At 37.5% G+C, this 18,959-nt stretch overlaps 1 protein-coding gene across 3 annotated transcripts in view; it reads right to left on the bottom strand.

Moving 5' to 3' along the window:
• The window catches only part of KIF16B (kinesin family member 16B), a 140,677-nt gene that overhangs the window by 37,544 nt on the left and 84,174 nt on the right, over positions 1–18,959 (bottom strand). For 2 of the 3 annotated variants that reach the window (XM_071422186.1, XM_071422195.1), the window contains 5 exons: positions 17,102–17,260; positions 16,172–16,277; positions 15,593–15,643; positions 8,517–8,639; positions 3,500–3,589 (listed from right to left, as the gene is read on the bottom strand). In XM_071422186.1, coding sequence (XP_071278287.1) covers positions 3,500–3,589; positions 8,517–8,639; positions 15,593–15,643; positions 16,172–16,277; positions 17,102–17,260 — 529 coding nt within the window. The remainder of the gene's footprint in view (positions 1–3,499; positions 3,590–8,516; positions 8,640–15,592; positions 15,644–16,171; positions 16,278–17,101; positions 17,261–18,959) is intronic. The other variant, XM_071422205.1, reaches the window with a different exon arrangement.

Raw genomic sequence — 18,959 nt, 5'->3', positions numbered from 1 at the left:
TTCCATAAACGCTCACTCCAATGAACTAAAGCTTCATCAGGCACAGCTCCTCATCCTAAATGCCCAGAGTCTCTGAAGTAGTCAGATCAATTTTTCATTTTGCAGAAACTTGAAAGCCACTATTACAAAAGGGTATCTGTGAAGCAACGCTCTTCTTTCAAACAAGAAATTGTATGGACAACAGGATCTGACTACAAGTATCTTACAATGAACAAAACCTCCAGGGAATTATGCCAGTCAGCAGTAAAGGGAATTTATGGCCAGGAGCAACACACAGAGCCACAGGTTCATTGCAACATCCATCCTGTATCGAGCACCCTTGGATCTCTGAAGTGCTGAAGGGCTTGTCAGTCTTAGGGGACACATACGTCTGAGAGGAGTCACAGAATTATAAAATCATTTGGTTTGGAAGAAACTTTTAAAGACCACTGAGCCCAGTCCCCTGCCATAAGCAGGGACACCTTCAACTAGATCAGGCTGCTCAGAGTTGCAACTAACCTTTTCTTGAATACATCTGGTGATGAAGCATCCACTACTTCTCAAGGCATTGTAAAAATTGTGCCACTGTAAAAATTTTCTTAACGTTTTATTCTGAATCTGCCCTCTGCAGTTTAAAACCATTAGTCCTTGTCCTACTGCCACAGCCCTGCTTCAAAATCTGTCCCCATATTTCTAATAAACTGTTCCCATCCTTCTAATAATCCCCCTTCAAGAACTGAAAGGCTGCTATGAAGTCTATCCAGAGCCTTCTCCAGGCTGAACAACCCCAACGCTCTCAGCCTCTCTCCAAAGGAGAGGTGCTCCAGCCATCTGATCAACTGAGTATCCCTCCTCTGCATCCACTCCAAGAGGTCCATGTCCCTCCTGTGCTGAGGATTCCAGAGTTGGATGGCTGGGTCAGAGCAGAGCTGGAGAATCACCTCACTAGAACTGCAGGTCACATTTTTGATGCAGCCCAGACACAATTGGCTTTCAGTGCTGTGAGTATACATTGCTGGGTCACACCCAGCCTCTCATCCACAGCACACCCAAATCCTTCTTGGCAGGGCTGCTCTGAATCCCCTCATTCCACATCCTGTGCTCATCCCAGGAACTGCCTGCATGCAGGTGCACTCGGCCTTGTAGAACCTCATAAGATTCCCATGGGCCTATTCCTTGAATCCATCTAGGTCCCTCTGGATGGGATCCCACCCCTCATGCTTGTGAGCCACACTCAGCTTGGTGTCATCTGCTGAGGGTATGCTTGTTCCTTCTGTGTCAGCTCATGGAGATATTTAACAGCACTGGTGCCACACAGAATCCTGAGGGATACCACTTTTCACTGATGTCTATGTGGACCTTAAGCCATTGACCACTGTAGAGAGCTTTTTGGATAATTGGTTAGCTGAGAAAGGACATTTCGATGTGATACCGATGGATAAGGATAGGGGAAACAAGCTGGGGATTGTGAAACCAATGTCCAATCACTGACAAAGGTCATAGTGACCTTCTCTGAAACGGGAAGACGGGGGAGAAAATCGCTTGCCAGAAAATGTAGATATCTTAGGTAGAGAAGCTAGAAGAATGCAAACATAGAAACAAAATAATCATTAGAGCATAGAAGTAAGTGTGGTTGATCTAAGTGTGCTTTAACCAATAATGAGCTCAGCTTTTGCAATATGTATAAGCTTCATTAACACCAATATAAATATGTGTGAGGTTTCAATAAACTTTGGGATTTGCCCTTCACGCATATTGTGTGCTGCAATTCCTCCGCCGTTCATGACAGACCACCACCCGCTGGATGTGACCATCCAAGCAATTCCTCACCCACCCAAACAATTCACCCATCAAATCCATCTCCTTACAATTTAGAGAAAAGGATGTTGGAGGGACCATGTGTCCTGGGAAGATCCATAATTTTACTGCATTCCAGATCTACCTGCATCCAAGAACTGCTAGTCTCCTTCAGATTTTGCAGCCAGAGACCTTGTGTGTGTGAGGAGGTGCTATTGTGGCTGTTTTCAGAATTGGTCCTCCCAGGCAGCTCCTTTGCCACGTGGTATTTGTTTTGCAGGCTGTTTGGTCTTTGTTCAGGCAAAGGTTTTTCCTCCCTTTTTGGGATCTCTCTTTTTTGAGATCCCCATCTCAGAGAGAGTGCAGTTGGCAGGTTTGAGCTGCCTTGAGGAGAGTTCTGCAGGTGTCTGCCAGTCACCATGGGCTCCAGCAAGCCACCCTGAATCCATCAGCTGCCTGTTCCAGGAGAGAAGGCTACAGGAGCAGAACCCCTTTCTCTCTGGCAGCTTCAGCTTCACAACCAGAGCCATCCACAAAGACTGCATTTTGCAACTAGAAACCATTTCAAAGTGAATTTGCAAACTCTGCTGGCAGCAAAAAAAGCCAGAGAGTTCCTGGAGCCAGGCCATGCCATGCCAGCACCCACAGACCAGTGCTTTTCCCTCATCCCACTGATAGTGGGGCCCTGGAAAATGTTAAAGATAGACTCTGACAATGTTAGGCTTTTGCCAAATCATTGCACCTAAGTAAGCAGTTTGATAAATGATATAATTGTTAGATGTGATGATTGTTTAGTAATTAAATATAATTATTGTACAATCCTAAGAAGATTCATAAGAAACTATGTTAGAAATTTAAGGGGGGCCACGAGGAGCCATGCTTGGCTGAAATCTATGTATACAATAGAACAATATAAGTTTAATAATTAACATGAAAGTTATATAATGATAGAATATAAAAACATGTTCATCCCAAATGCATGTCAGAGTCAGATTTGGGTTGGTAGCCCCTGACACCCAGAGCTCTTCAATAAATGCACCTACATACAATCATTCTGTGATTATGTGTCTCTGAACACTAACACCACAGCCACAAGTGCAAAGCACAGCAGCAGGGCCTGAGAACAGGAGGAAGCAACAGGCAGACCCCACAGGAGCCTGCAAGTCTTCATCTGCTGCTAAAATTGCTCTGTAAAGCTCCTGCCTTCCCAAGAGGGATGTGATGGCATCTTGTCCCTTTATCCTACAAGCCAGAGGCTGTCCCTGCCTCTTGCCATCTCAGGAAAGGCTATTTCTGGCTTTCTTTGTTCCAGTAGGGTTGTGAGTTTTTTGCAGTTTGGTACCTAGAAATTACTGACCTTTTTTTCTTTCCTGAAAAGAAAGAATCCCTTTTCTTTTCTCATTCCTTAACGGTGGAAAGGGATTGGTTGGAATGTAGGGCAAAGTTACTCATTTCAGAGTGCTCATCTCCTTAAACTGTCTCAAACCAAGACACTATGTCAAAGGCTTTACAGATGAAAAGAGATGACACCCATAGCTCCTCCCATGTGCACCAATACAGCCACTCCATCATAGAAGGTGACTAAATTGGTTAGGCAGGAACTGCATTGGTGAAATTGTGCTGGCTGTCTGAAATCACCTCCCTTTTTGAGTGAACATATCTCAAACCACATTTTTTCAAGTCTCTACCCTTTTTGTGTAAAAGAAGTTTTACCAAAGCTTACCTCTGGGTACTTCAGTTTTAAAGTTCTGTGCAGTTCTCGGAAACGACTGTACCGCCGAAACACTGTCCATGTCTCATCCAAGACTGTTATCTAGAGCAGACAATATAAACACAAGAAACAGAAGTAAACCCACACAGTCTAAAATCCATGCACTATACAAGGTTATAAGATTAAAATGGACAGTTCTTAGCTGTCTTAAATCCAAAAACCTTTTATAAGTTTACTTAATTTTTCTTTCATTACAGTGACAGAACTGTATTTAATAAGGAGCACTGATTGCAAAGCAAAAAAACACCTGAATGCATTTATTCCTTAATCCACAGTGGTTTGATAAGACTGTAAACACATTAGAACATCTCCACTCCCTTCTTGGTGCAGCTATTTGACTCTCAGTATTACTATCATTAGGTGTTCCATTAATGAATAAATAACATCCAGAGTAAGTGAAGTGTAGCCTCAAAATATTCACAGAAATGTATATTCTTATAAACAGATATTGACAATTAACAAATGCACATTTCTTGGACATACAGAGTACATTACCACATAGAACTGGATTCCAGTTTGTAGGGTAAAATATTATACCAACTTTTAGTAGAAGACATTCCTTTAGGACACTCTTGGTCTGTGTCTTCAAAATGGTGATGAACATTGCATTTATATAGGAAGTTTTCTTAAAATAAACATTATTACTCCTGTGGATTGAGTGCATAACAACAGGAGCAAAGAGGGAGGGCAAACCAACCTTACCATCAGTTATTCTCAAAACTGAGATACTAAACACTATGTGAAATTAGGTGACATTAATTAAGGACATTTCTAAGTGGGCCATGAAAGTGTTGTGACTAGAGCATTTGACTTTACAGTCAAAAGACTTTGTGCAGTTCTGGTGATCCAAGGCCTGATTTGGTCCTTGTCATCATCTTTGTTTACTTTCCAATTTCTTGTAATGAGACTTGCAGGTAATTGCAAAATTTTATTGTTGTTATAGCTGGAACGATTGAAAAACAAATTTCAATGCTAAACAAAGTCTTAAGTGGCCCCCAAAGCACAGCAATACTGCTATTAGGACAGACAGAATCAATCTCCACTTGTATAAGGAGAATTACACTGCACCTGGCATAGCAATAGCATTTCTAGAATATGGCCTTTTACTCCTACAACTGACCCAACAAGTCTGGGATGATTTTCCCCCATTTAAAAAAAAAACTGTATGACAGACTATACACTCTGTAGGAATGGGAGAGGGATATATGCAGGTGTTTTGAACCAGTAAAGCAATTCTGAAAAGTCCTTTGCTTTTTACATAGTTTGCTAATACAGTTAAAAGTATTCTCTTAAGAACAAAAACCATATGGTTAAGTACATCTGCAAGACGCATTTGGCAATATTCTTATCTAGGCACTGCTGTGATCCTAGATTTGCCTCAGAATTGTGGGTTGTTTTGTTTCTTCCATTCAAAGGCAGCATTTCCTATGTAAGACCTATCAATCTGAAAGAAGATATCACAGTCCTGTCTCCTTATCTTTTCTTTTCATGATAACTGATAGAAAATAACCTCGGAGACATTTTCAATCCATTGCATTGTAAAGCACATCACAGAATTTGTCCTCTTTCTGCTCTACAGCAACACAAGTAACACCATGACTGGGGTAGAAAAAAAGCAATATTCCACCTCATTCTGAAAGTAATGAGAAAATAAAAAAGAAATGCCTCATTTCTTTATTTAGGCTGGTTAAACTGTCTACAGTCATCATGAGAACTCATATTTCTTCCTATTAACCTTGTTGAAACTGTTCCTCACACTAGGAAAACAGTATCTGGAAAACTAGAAGTTTTCTAAAAATTTCTTATAACCTTTTTCTATTTTATTATTGAGGGTATTCATCTGATAATGTCAACAGAAGATTAGACTTCTTACTAATGTAGGCAGTTATGGGGCATGCATCATTTTCTTAAAGAACTTTGTATCAATGAGAACTACCTCTTGCTTTACTCCCACTCTGCAACAGTTCACCAAACTCAGAAATAAATCTGGACTAGAAATGTGGACTTTTTGAGCAGATTCAACACAGCATCTGGCTGAACAGAAATGCAACTGGAGCTGAAGGAAAGCACTGTTTTAGGGTACATCTGCCTGGATCTTTTCTTACAGAGTACTTGTCAGACATCACTAAAAGGCTTTGAAACACAAGAAAACCAGTTTTAAAAGAATATTAAACAGGATAAATAAAAGGAGCGAACTCAGAACAATGTGGAAAAGATGAATGAGAATGAGAAAGCTTAACTACAACTTTCAGTATTGCCAGAGGGTCCCTGCAGGGCTGTGCTTGATTCCAGACTTTGCTTCCATCACCAGCTCTCAGGAAACCCTGTCTTTCTGAGAGCTGGAGTTCCACCTTCCCTGCTGCCTTGCTGCCAACCATAGGTACTGTCTGCAACCATGGGCACTGTCCATAACAGATGCCACTGGTTTTATTTATATTTTATTTATTTATATTATATTTAAGAGCAAAAGCTCTTCCCACACTGTTTCTAGCACAGCCTTGTCTAAACATGAAAGGAAGTGGGGGGAATACATGAATAGTTCTCTGGCATACTAATTTAGCTCTAGCATAAATATGTTTAGACCTGATTAAGGTATTACTGTTTCATCATGTCTTTAAAGACAACACATAAAACTGTCACTCAGATGGAAGCTTTTTTGGAAATGAATCAATTCTTACAGAATACTTAATAGTAGACTAGCACAAAAAGCTCCATGACATATTCCTGCTGCAAAATGAAGATGCTGTCTTAGCTCTAATAAAGTATCACTTTCTTCCTATTTTGAATTCTCTCCAGTCAGTTCTTGTAGGACTCACTCAACATCTTTAATTAGGATCTGTATCCAGTGGAAGAACCTGAATGGACAGAACATCCTGCTGGCCTATTCCCATACATGTCTATACCAACAAGATGCTTACCCTGCACTAAAACAAAATATTACTGGATAATATGTTAGGGTTGAAAGACCTATGAATTGATCATGAAGCTGCCAAGGAAAGTGGAACTCATTCTCTCTCTTCTGGCATTTAACAAAATCATCTTTACTACTGCATGTCACAAGGAGAAATTAATATATTTGTTATATACAGAAATGTATTACGTTTGTTGCTCTCTATAACAATATGCAGGATTTAACTACAAACACAATGACTAGAAACATCTGTTGAAGAAAATACCTCTGAGATACCTAGAATTCACAGTTTTGGGGACTATCTTAAAATTCAACTCAATCATCACTTGTCACTTTGTCAGGTTCCAAAGTGCTATGACATGCAGACAGGTCAGCAATCCATTTTCCCAAAAGCAAGAGGAACCTTCCTGAAGAAAGCTTATTTAGGACCTAGAAAAGAAAATGGGGCTAGCAACACCTCAGTCCTTTCCCACAACTGACATATATTTCAGATGACCTGAAAATAAACTTGAAAATAAATATAAAATAAAAATAAACTTGACAGCTGACATGGTATTCTGACCTATGAGGAAGAGATTAAATGAATAGGTACGTTTAGTCTCCTCCCTCTGCCACATTTTCCTGATTTTTAAGGCAAAAAAAAATGTACAAACCTACTATTTCAGGTGTTCTAATTTTCTACAGAATAACTGTAGGAGCTTCTAGAGATTAATACAGATCAAAGTAGAGCTGGGAGCTCTGCATGGACAAAGTTTAAAAGAAAAAAGTTTGTGGAAGGTCTGTGGATTGTAGCATGGAGCTAAATCCTGACTACAGCAGGAGCAATCCAGTGTGACACAGAGATCTGGAGGGAAAGGAAAAAGCACTAGCTTTTTCATTAGATTGATTCATGTGAGGAATGACTATAAGAAACATCCCCAAACTGCCAAACTGCACGTGGTCTTCCAACTGCTCCTTCATGCCAAGATCTTGTAGAGGCTTACCTGGGTTTTACTGATGAAGGGAGAATACCTGGAAAAGAAATCCACCAACAGAAGCTGCATTTTTACTTTAGCCATCTTCACTAACCATTAGCTAGTCTAGTAAATCCTGTGTGCTGAAAATTGAGTAGAAGAGTCCCTGGGGACGTTTCATGTGCACTTCCTCATCTGTCAGCATCTCCCTGGCTCCAGGCTTTCACTAGCCCCAAGAAAATCAAAGTTCAACAGGCAAAAGAAGGCATTCCACCCACAAATAGCATGGTATGTTTCAAAATGATAAATTTAATTAGCACAAACAAAGCTAAGACTGCCCATCTTAATAAAAGCCTTTTCAAAAGAGAGCACAGTTCAAAAATGGTCCTTTGCCCTGTGAGGAAGGTCACTCCTCCACCTCACAGCAGCTAATGAAGCATCTGGCAGCACATTCAGGAAAGGAGGCTGCCAGTTCTGTCTCTGATGCCATGTGCATCAGTTATGCTACACATATGTCCACACACATTGAGAGCACATTTCCAATTAGACTTTAGATCTTGCTTTGAAAAAATACTGGCTGCATACCAGAGGAAACAAAATTAATATGCTTTTATTTCCCCAGCATTTCTACTCAGAAAATCAACTGATAGTCTGGTGAAGCAACACCTTGGAAATGCAGAGTGGGAAGAATCAGAACACCAAAGAGAGTGTGAAAGGAATCAAGCCTTTGTCTTGCATATGTGCAAAATACTTAAATAAAACTTTTATGCTTTCATTATTTCAGGTAAATCTTTCAAGCCCAAGCCTTTTCTATAGCTGACACTTGCATCTCAATAAAGGGCTTTCCTACAACCAATATGCATTTAATTCTCATCTCTGGAACTCTTCAAATTGAACTGACATTGGCTCTGGAACTGCTCACGCCAAGAGTTTGGCCTCCATCCTCCTCTGCACAATCAACCCACTTGGAAAACACTTGTCTTTATAGTGTCCTCTACAGTGCATTCTTCTCATCTCTCTTATTTAACAGTACTGAGACAAAGAGAACCAAAACCTGCACTTAGTGGAAGGAAAGCATTAAAGCAAAGCAAATGTAAGCACTTACCTTTATTTCAAACTCGTAGTGTTCATCCTTGCCCTGCCCACACAGGACATACCGTGGGATACTAATTTTGATTGGGTCCTTTAGGTCATCTGGATTTGCTCCCAGGGAACGACAGACCATCCTCTTTCATGCACATACCAAAGAGGGAGAAGAAAGGAAAACCAAAATCACTACACAAGGAAAAAAAGAAAAGAACTTCACTGAAAAGGAGAATGTGTTCTTGGTCACAGGAGCAGGCAAAGAGGAGGTAGAAATTACTTCTAAAATGAAGGAATTATTTGAAAACAAAGTGGCTCTTGTCTTATAAGCAAGCCCTAGCATATTTTAACGCATACAAAAATTCATGTGAAGTGTATTAAAAAATATTCCTTTATTTGAAAAGGCATTTTCAGCTTAGATACCAAAACCAAGGGAAAGCAGAAGACTTTTTATTACAATCCTTCCAGAAAAATCAGTGTATTAATCAAGTTTTCACAGTTAGCTCTAATTTTTATACATCTCTATCTTTTATAACAAATGTTTAAAATATCATGCAAAGCTGCAGGGGTCTAGGCAATTCAGAAAGCTCTTAAACTTTAAAAGTTCAAACTCATTTTATAATTAAATAAGCAATCCACAGTCAAAATAGTTTCCTACTCTTTTTTTAATCATATTGGAATCCCAGAAAACTCAACTATGATAAATTTGCGCAGTCTGAACAAAACAACCTAAAAATTTACTTCCAATGAGGGCTCATTCCTCTGACAGCCAGATGGAATATGTAACTCTGAAATTATGCCAAAAAGAAAACATTTCTGCAACTGAAAAGATTAATGCTTTGCAGTCACTATGCCCAAAAGGAGCATAAGCATTCAGAGGGAAAAAGCAGAAAAACTGCCTTAAAGGAAGTCCTCTACTTGCTCCATTGAACATATTTGTTCTGAAAACCTTAATGAACTGGCACTTCAAAAAATAACAGCAGCATGACAAATGTAAGTTAACAACCAAAAAGATTGAAAAACAATCACTTCACAGTCATGACTCTGTTATATATTTGTATTTAGCACTGCTATTCATCACTGGAGCTGTAACTTTATTCTCAACATTCATCTTCTTTGTAGCAACTCCTGGTGACTTCCAGTACATGTAAGACTGTGTAGGAGCTGGAGAAGGATTTGAAACTCATTCACAAACATCTCTGCCTGTTACAGACAGCCTTTGACATCATCATGGCTCTCAAGAAGGGGAGGCTGTTATTACATTGCCAGTCAATTATAAATGACAATGTAATTTCCCTTAACATTAGCATTAATAAAACAAAGAAAGTGAATTTTTATTCCACTGAGTTAATCTAGAGTATATTTACCACAAACTTTTTTTAAGAAACTATAAAAAAGTTTATGTTTGAATGGAAAAAATATTTTTAGCAACCTTTGTTTTCACAAGAAATATTGTCTCCTGTCCATTTTGCTCTTCTGTAATTACTGCCCACGTTACCAGCTTTTCAGCTAAAACTCATTTCTGGAGCACTGAAATGTAAGCTGCTCTTTCCTTGGGGGAAAAGAGAAGTTCATTCCCCTGAAAACAACCTCATCTGTTTTAAAATAGCAATAAAATTGTAAAGCCACTCTTAAAGCCACCTCTGTCAACGTGTAATTTATTGACAGTCATTTTCAGAGAGCTATTACAAACAGCTAATAGAGAGAAAACAATCTCAAACACAAAGTGTTGAGGAAAAATGCACCCTAATACATTAAATAATGGTTTGATATTCATAAACAGTGATCTTTATTTTTACTTCACATAGTAAAAATAGCAGAAGTATTAGAATAAAATACACTGCTATGAATTTCTTTTTCATGAAGTTGCAGAGTGCTCACTGAGTTAGATTTTTTAAAAAGCACAGAAGAGAAAAAGCATTATTGGGAAACACAAAACGCACAAACATTTAACTTCGGAGTATAATCAGAAAAAACACTGCTTTCAGAGACTGATTTCCTTTAACAGCCCTGATCAAGACAGTTCTCTCAGGTAGTGCCACTCAAGGCTGACTTTGGGCAAGGCCAGAAGAAATCTCATAGTGATGTCAATGAGGGAGCCACTCCTGAGCAGGACTGACATGGTGATATTATCCTGTCTACTCATTTGTGTACACATTCTTTGTTAAAAAATACCCCACAATACCTCAAAATAACATGACACATTTTGCTCATTTTTGGACTTCCTCAAGGAAGTAGAAATGTAACAATAAAAACCTCCATAACTCTTTATCCAAACAAGTGCTCATCCTTCCAGACATAACTTCCCTACCCGATGCAAGCTATTTCTTTTTAAATCCCATGTGAGCTACATTATCATGTCCTAACATATGGTAATAACAAATGGGAAATGTTCTTATACTAGGAGAGAGACTGAAGTCTAACTCTGTGTGGTAGATTTCACCTCTGCTTGGCAATATGCTAACATAATTTAGAATTTCAGATGAGATACCACTGGTTTTTCTGCCAAGAACCATCTTCCTCAAACAAGGCAGATGGCATATTCAAGCAACAGGATTCAAAAGATATTCAGCTCCTCTTAAAAGGGTAGAAACAAAAGATAGGAGACAACAGCTTATTTATTATTAGAACATCTGACAGGGGTTAACTGGTAAAATACCCCTCCTCCTAAGCTAGAGGAAAGCCTTGACTAATGGAAATATTCTATTAATGTCCAACAGCTCCATTTTTTCTTGGGATGCAATAACAAAAAGACTGTAAAAGAGGCAATCTCACAGCACCAACAAGCCCATCAGTAAGCAAGCAGAGGATGATGAAAGTAAGGCCAAGAACATTACATGGACAGAGTTAAATTCACTCCATCTGTCAGGCAGTGTGTCCCCAGTTGTCAACTACCTAGCTGGAGCATGAGAAACGTGCTCACAGATGGCAGACCCCAAAACATCTGTCTTGCCACAGCAGCACCACCAAAGCTTGAAATGCTATTTAAAGCTCAACTCCTTTTGCACTTGTGACAAATTTTGATATGAAAGTGCAACAAACATTAAATGCAAAACTCTGAAGAGGAAGAGAATTGTCAATGCTAATATTCCCAAAATTGCAACATATAAAAGCTGTCAACATATATAGTATTAAGAGTATAAACTGAAAGTAAGATTAAAAAAATCTGCAGATGTTTTGAAATATTGAGATCAAGGGCATGAAGTAAATAAATGAGGAACATGAAAAACAAAGATTATCAAAAAGATTAAGGGAAAGACAACCAAGGAGGAATAGAGAAGACATTAATGAAGATAGATAGTATTTGGAAGGAACTACAAAACACAGCCAAAATGGAAATCATAAGACAGAGCTGTGATTATAGTGTTCATCCACCTACCATATAACATAGAAGCATTTAATTTCCTCACTTTCCCAAGGAACTGTATGTACAGCATATCAGAGATGTACAAAATGCAAGCACTCAATAATTATTACTGTTTAGATGTGTTTACAGAGTCTGTGGTATTCCTTCAGAGCTCAAAGGTCCCTTTTCTCTATTGATTAAAAAAAAGGGGGGGGGGGGGGGGGGGGAAGGATTTTATCAATGTTTATTAGCCTTTTATTTTGAATGTATCTAAACTCTTTTGGATTTCAATACCTAGTCAAATGCATAATTAGCCAAATGGCTTCTTCACTTGAACTGAATGTTAATTTCCAGATTTCCAAAGGGATATACAAACTGCTTTGAAAAATTGATAGGATGACTGTCAGGAGAGTATTTATTTCTTTTTCACAGTATTTAGAAGAAACAATTCCTGAATCAGGTCCAACCTTGTTCCTTTTAGAAAACACAAGCTCAATTTATATGCACTTCTCTTTGTCTGGCAAAACTGCACAATGGGTATCATTCAAACTGTACAACCAAAGGCTGTCAAATTGTGATCACTGGCATGAAGCATCCAAAATGTTAGGTGCAGAAAAAAAGGACATCATCTTCCTTTAAGAGACCTATATGAGGAGTTGTAAAAACAAGACTCCTATACACAGTCTGCTCAGCACAGTCTACATTCACTGATGTAGACAGCACTATGTGAATGGCACCTAATGAAGGTTTAATACTTCCCATATTTTCATAGAGTAAGCAAACCAGGTCAGCTAACTCAATTGGAAATTTACAGGGCAATTGTACTCCATTTGAAAAAACCAATTATTTATATCTGAAGTCCAATCCAGTGAAATCTGCATCAAATCATCTTTCAAGAGCTGAAATTTATTTAAATAAACATCATCATCCAAACCATCTAACTGTAATAATCAAACTTCTCACGTCACTGCAAATTTTTTGAGTGAAGTGTTTGTTATAGGTAAATATTGTGAGTAAACCATCTTCAGCAGAACACAGAAGTCGAATATTCTGTCCAGCAAAGCCAACTTGAATCTCCTTTATAGTGCTGATAGGAACCTTGGGATACTGCCAAGGAACTCTAGCAGGTGCCTTGCTCAGCTGACAAAATAACAACAGACAAAGTGGAACCCAACAAGAGCAAGCAAGCAGGTTCTGGGTCTGGTTTTCTGCAACTGCCAACAGACACCTTTCAACTCATCAACCCCAACAGAAATCTGAGGTAAAGCACAGATGAAAAATTCCAGTATCTTTTCCAGAGACCTGAAGTTCCAAAAAAACATCAGAAAAATGCACAAAGTTCTGTTTAAACACTAAACTGTTTTCTAGCTCTTTTTTTCCCAATGGCATGCAAATTCTTCAGGGGGTTTTCTCACAACAGCATCAGAGATGTCCATGCTTATGCTCATTGTGACAGCCTCTTGGATGGGGGATTCAGGCTGAATGACATTTTCAGTATGATCTTTAGCACCACCACCAGTGTGGGATATGTCTTGATTCATGCCTGACTTGAGGAACACATTTACTTGCAAGTTTCTTATAAATGACAGATTTTTTATTAATGATATTGCTTGGGCACATCTCTCACTTGCATCACACAAACTTCCTAACTCCTTAATCTGTTCAGAAACCACTGCACTGCTGACCAGCTGACTGCTGGTATCTTTGTAAAAGCAAGAAAGCTGACTGAAAAAATACCCAAACTGGAAGCATGTTCTGGTCTTGCATCAAAACAAGAAGTTATTGACCTAAAAGAAACCAAATCAGAGGCACTGTGTGTTGGAAGCTGAGAATTACTAGATTGGCCTTCATCTATTGGTTGTACTGTCTTTAATGGGTTGTTATCTTTTAAGTTTTTGTTTCAGAATGCACATTAGACTGAGAAAAGAGAAGGCACAATATGCTGAAGCCAGTTTGCTCATTCAGCACCCATTAAGGATCCTGCAGAAGAAATCTGTTTCAAGTGGGAACAATCAGATTCAGTTCTTGAGCTCTCACAATCTGGAGAAGTAATTATTTTATCACCAATATGATTGAAATTTTCAACCTTGTGGAGTGAATAAGCAACATTAATAAAGTCAGAAGTATGTAAAGAAGTAAATAAAACATTCTGATACAGAACATTCTTGCTCTTCAAAGTATTAGTACCTTTAGAGTGAATTAAACTACTTCTAATGTCACAATGACATGCAAAGCTCTCCTGCTCTGAGTTATGCCTTCATTCTGAAATGCCTTCTCTGATGTACAAGGGGAGGAATGTCATCCAGAACTGGAAAATAAATCCAGCATTTCTGTACATGCCTTCTGTTTCTTATGGTCTCTTACTCCTGCATTTTCTCCACACAACTCGGAAGCACAATTGCCATCTTTAGACAGAAATGGAAAGCCATTGTGTGGCTGCCACTGTTGATTTTTCTGTTAAAAATTCCAAAAGAGGAAAGTAAAAATCTCTTTGTAAAGTCTCCTGACCAAAACATTTCTTTAACTGAGGATTGATTTTGATTAGATTTATACAATCATTCAAAATTGGTACAATCTCTCTGTCTCTCAAAAACCCAATAGCAGTGATTGAAATCTGATGAGGAACAGTTCATCTTTTCAACCCACCCCTGCTTTTTCTTTGTACAGTATCCATTTCACTTGCTTTACATATGCTTTGCTCAAAAACCCCGGGAAAGTCAACAGGCAATGCAGAAACTCATAAGCCCTCAATTTTTTTTCCCACACAAGCACAAAAAAAAGTAATCCCATATGAGCCAACAGAGTGCAAAAAGTCCAACACAGCTGAAAAACATCAGTGTAAAAGTCAAAAGAAGTACAAGATTGAGGTGCTGCAGCCCTGTTACAGTTTAAATCCATGAAGGTACCTAGGATTTACTCACCAAGACTATAACTGTGCTACAAGCAGCACTTAGACAACTAAATATGGTGAGAGGGGTCTGAGCATCAGTTTAAAAATACATAAATACATGTATTTATGAATATTTATAAATATTAATAATACATATTTATAATGTATTCATACATTATACAATATAATTGTATAATGTATGAATACATTATATATATACATATATACATTTATATATATGTATATATATACATTTTTATATATGTGTATATATATACATATATACATTTATATATGTATATATATACATATATGTGTATATATGTACATATATATATATGTGTATATATATACACACACACATATATATACACATTTAATACATGTATAATGCACATATACATGAATCCTTCAGGACACACACAGCCTGCCTGGTTCCTTTTGCTACCTTACAGACACACTCACAGCAGTTCATTGTGAGTCAAAAATGTTATGTGTATTCTGAATTCAGATAAATTTAATTTAAAATAAATTCATTTAATTCAATGATTAATTCAATGCTCATTAAAAACTTTTCTCCTCTAAAAATAATGAAAGGGATATTATTCCAAATTCAGAATCATGGCAAAACAATGAAGAAAGATCCAGCCTAACACCACACCTTTCAAACAAGGAAGAGCTAGGTACAATCTGAAAGAAAATCACTTTGATTCCAGCTGATAAGATGCACCTCCATCTCTGTTAGCCATTAATCTTGCTGTGAATTCAAAATTCTAATTATGCAGCTAAACATTATGAAATTTAATTACAGGGCATGCCATAATTTAAGACAAGCATTTCATTCTGACAAATTATGACCTACCTCATACTTCAACTTGCGTTGAATAGTGCTGTTATTGTGCCTCTCATTGTCCTAGGCACAAAAAAAGGTGCAGGAGGTTATTAAAAAGTGCCTTTCTTGTATAAGTTAATTCAAAAGTACTAGAGGAAGAGACATTATAATAGACAAAAATAACAATCAATATTTATTAAACAACTGGCTTAGAAGTCAATCAATCCACTCTTTGGATCAATCAGATCACCAGTTTTTGAATAGGCATTTGTTTGTAAGTATGAAATTCCATCCAGAAGAATCTTAATTTTCATCAGTTAAATCTTTTCTAACATAAAATGAAGATTTTATTTGCAAACTTCTTATTGTCATTTACACACTCTTTCCTGCCAAAAAAAAACCAGAATGCAACATAAAAATGCCACTGGAAATAAATATATGATTAAAATTTAAAAACTTTTACCTCATTCATTGTTTACTTTTAAATTTTTTTGGTAAATTAAGAATAAGTAAACACAGGAAAACATGGAAATTACTGAACAACAAAACTAAATCAGTGGTTAGACATGATCCATTGAAGGTCAGGATCTCCCACCCATTTTTGCTCACCTTGAAACTTTCTGTAGACCAGGAAGCACTTACATGATTATCCTCAGCTTTATGATGAATATTCTGGAGCCTTCTCTGCACTTCTTGTTCAATAAAGGCATTTATCCTTTAAGATACAGAAAAGTGTGTGTGTGTGTATGGAAAAATAGTATATTTTACATAAAAATCAAGACAGACTAAAAGGCTCTTTGAAATGCTTCTAACCCTAAGTACTGCACAGCTCTTAACTGGCAGGCTTAATGTTAGACCCATTTTATCCCTCCTTAAGGAAGGAACACTGACTTTTGAACGAGTGTTCATCTAACCAGTAAAGATTAAAAAATTATTATTAATTAAACAAATGACTAGAGCACAGGTTCAGCCACTGCTGTGAGTGCAGCTCTACACACGAGAAGCAGTGAGGCTACAAGTGATGAAGAATAAAGAAGGTTGGGGTTGCACCTTCAGTAATTTAACAGCTTGCCTTCACTGCTGCTGTGGTATCAGCAACTTGCACTAGCAAAGGTTTGGTCTTCAAACAGAAGGAATCTTCCAAGAGCTGACAGCAACAACTGCCATGTGTAAGTATAACAAGGGAAATTAAAGATTTCAGTGATGCCAGGCAGCTGTCCTACTAAAAAAAGTTTAAGACAATTAAATTTACTTCATTGCCTTAAGCATATATGAAGCAAAACCATATAGACAGGTAACTGTAAACTTAAAATCTATTTAAATACCTTTCAGCCTACAGTTTCCCAACCCTGTATTCTAAAACAAACTGCACAGGAGCAACAGCTGAAGCTATTGGCCACTTACAGCAGAACATCAATTTTATTTCCAGACCAGTCTTCCAGTATATAAATCAAATTCAACCCTGGCAGAATGGTCTTTCAAAATATCTCTTTTTAAAGCTATTGTTTGCATTCCATTGCAGGAATGCAGGTTACCTACCTTTCATCAACCAATGGGGCAGCAGATGTCTGTGCCTTTGTTGGGCTGGCAGGGGAAGTGCTATGGGAGAGTCTCTCATCTAATATTCCATGGTTTCCTTTCTGAGCTCCATCACCCTCATATATTTTTTGCTTCAGCTGCTGAATTTCCTGGTCCAGGCTATAAAGATACCATAACATGTAATTTGCTTTGGTTTAGAGTTGATTTGAATAGGTCTGATGGGAAGCAATATGCCTACACTGGTATACATGTGAATAAGATTGTAGATACTAATGAAAGTTTAAAAATCATAATTGTCCCTTAAGCACATTTAGATAGAAAACAGAGACAGCTCAAAGCCACATTCCAAGAGTAGTATTAAGTCAAATAAAACAACTTCAATAATTTCCATCACAAGAGGCATCTAAATCTGTACATTAAATATTAACTCCTAAGGCCTAACCTATCTGTTAGAATCACATTAATAAATTATCATTTTTATAGAACTCTATCAATGACCTCAGATATTATCTTCCAGTGTGAAAGTAAATGAAGAAACAAAAGGGGGAAAAATGAAAAATTCAATACAGCACCAAAAAAAAAAACCCAAAGAAAACCCAAAACATTGATGTGGCAAAACTTCTCTATAGGAAAATCTTTAAATTGTGTACTAGACATGTACATTTTCTAGTTGTTCCATCTGTATATATGTTTTTGAAAATTCACTAACAAAATAAACATTTTGTACTTATTGTATATATACATCTAAGAAAACATATTTTGAAACCTCCTTGCTTTCTTTAACAAATAAATTCAGTTCCACCCAGATTTATGCACAGAATACAACATGTAAAATTGGGTACTGTGTTTCTGACTAAAAATGCTGGAGGCATTTTGTATGAAATAAGAAGCACTTATTGCAATATTCATCATATTACAACAAAGTAATCTTTAGAACATCCTTTTCACTTGTAAAGTAGCTGACATTAGATTAGTAACACAGTAATAATCTTCCCCATTTTCATTACAATTTTTGTCTCTAAAAGTAATTGTTTTTCTAGAGGTTACTTAGAAATCAAATAATAAAAGAAAATAAGTTCTTGCTAAAACAGAAGAAACTATGCAAACCTGGGATTCTATCACTTCTGTACAATTGTATATATCTAAACTGAAGTGCAGCTCTATATTCCATCCTGGGGGTTAAGTGAGAAAATTAGATAGATGATGAATGCTGAGGCTTAGGCTGAATTGTTACTTCAGTTTTAGAGTGCTTTTTGCAGCACTGCCAGAAGCCATCTATTTCTTTTGATTAGCACCAAAACAATCTTGTGTCCTGAGGGTAAGTGGATGAAAGATGGCTTATGTATATAGGAAAGTGTTTGCATCCATGGAAAATCAATTTAACTACAAAAATCAGATTTACATTAAAGGAACAAAGCTTAGCTCTTGGTTTGTAAACATCCTACTATGAGAAGACATTACTTATTTAGCTACAAACTTAGTCAGCCTTGTGCTGCATCCACCAGTGAGAACACAGAACTGTGCCCTGCCACTTGCCTCAAAGATGGCTCTAAAGCTGCTTTATGTTCATTCTCATGCCCCAAACCTCTGCCAGGAAAGCCAAAACATGTGCATATATCCCAGTTGAAGTTAACCTCAAATTATCATTTTGGGAGTAATCCCAAGCTGCTTTATGTACATTCTAGTGCCCCAAACCTCTGCCAGGAAAGCCAAAACATGTGCATATATCCCAGTCAAAGTTAACCTCAAATTATCATTTTAGGAGTAATCCCTGTTGTCTTGAGGTGATTCACAATGATATTAAATACCATAATTATCTGTGGCCAAAAAATGTTACTGTATCTTTTAAGACCCTGAA

This window comes from Agelaius tricolor, unplaced genomic scaffold, assembly GCF_023055355.1.
Source record: "Agelaius tricolor isolate 1412-34295 unplaced genomic scaffold, bAgeTri1.0.p SCAF_1, whole genome shotgun sequence".
Classification (NCBI taxonomy): Eukaryota; Metazoa; Chordata; class Aves; order Passeriformes; family Icteridae; genus Agelaius; species Agelaius tricolor.
This window is presented reverse-complemented; position numbering and strand designations above follow the sequence as displayed.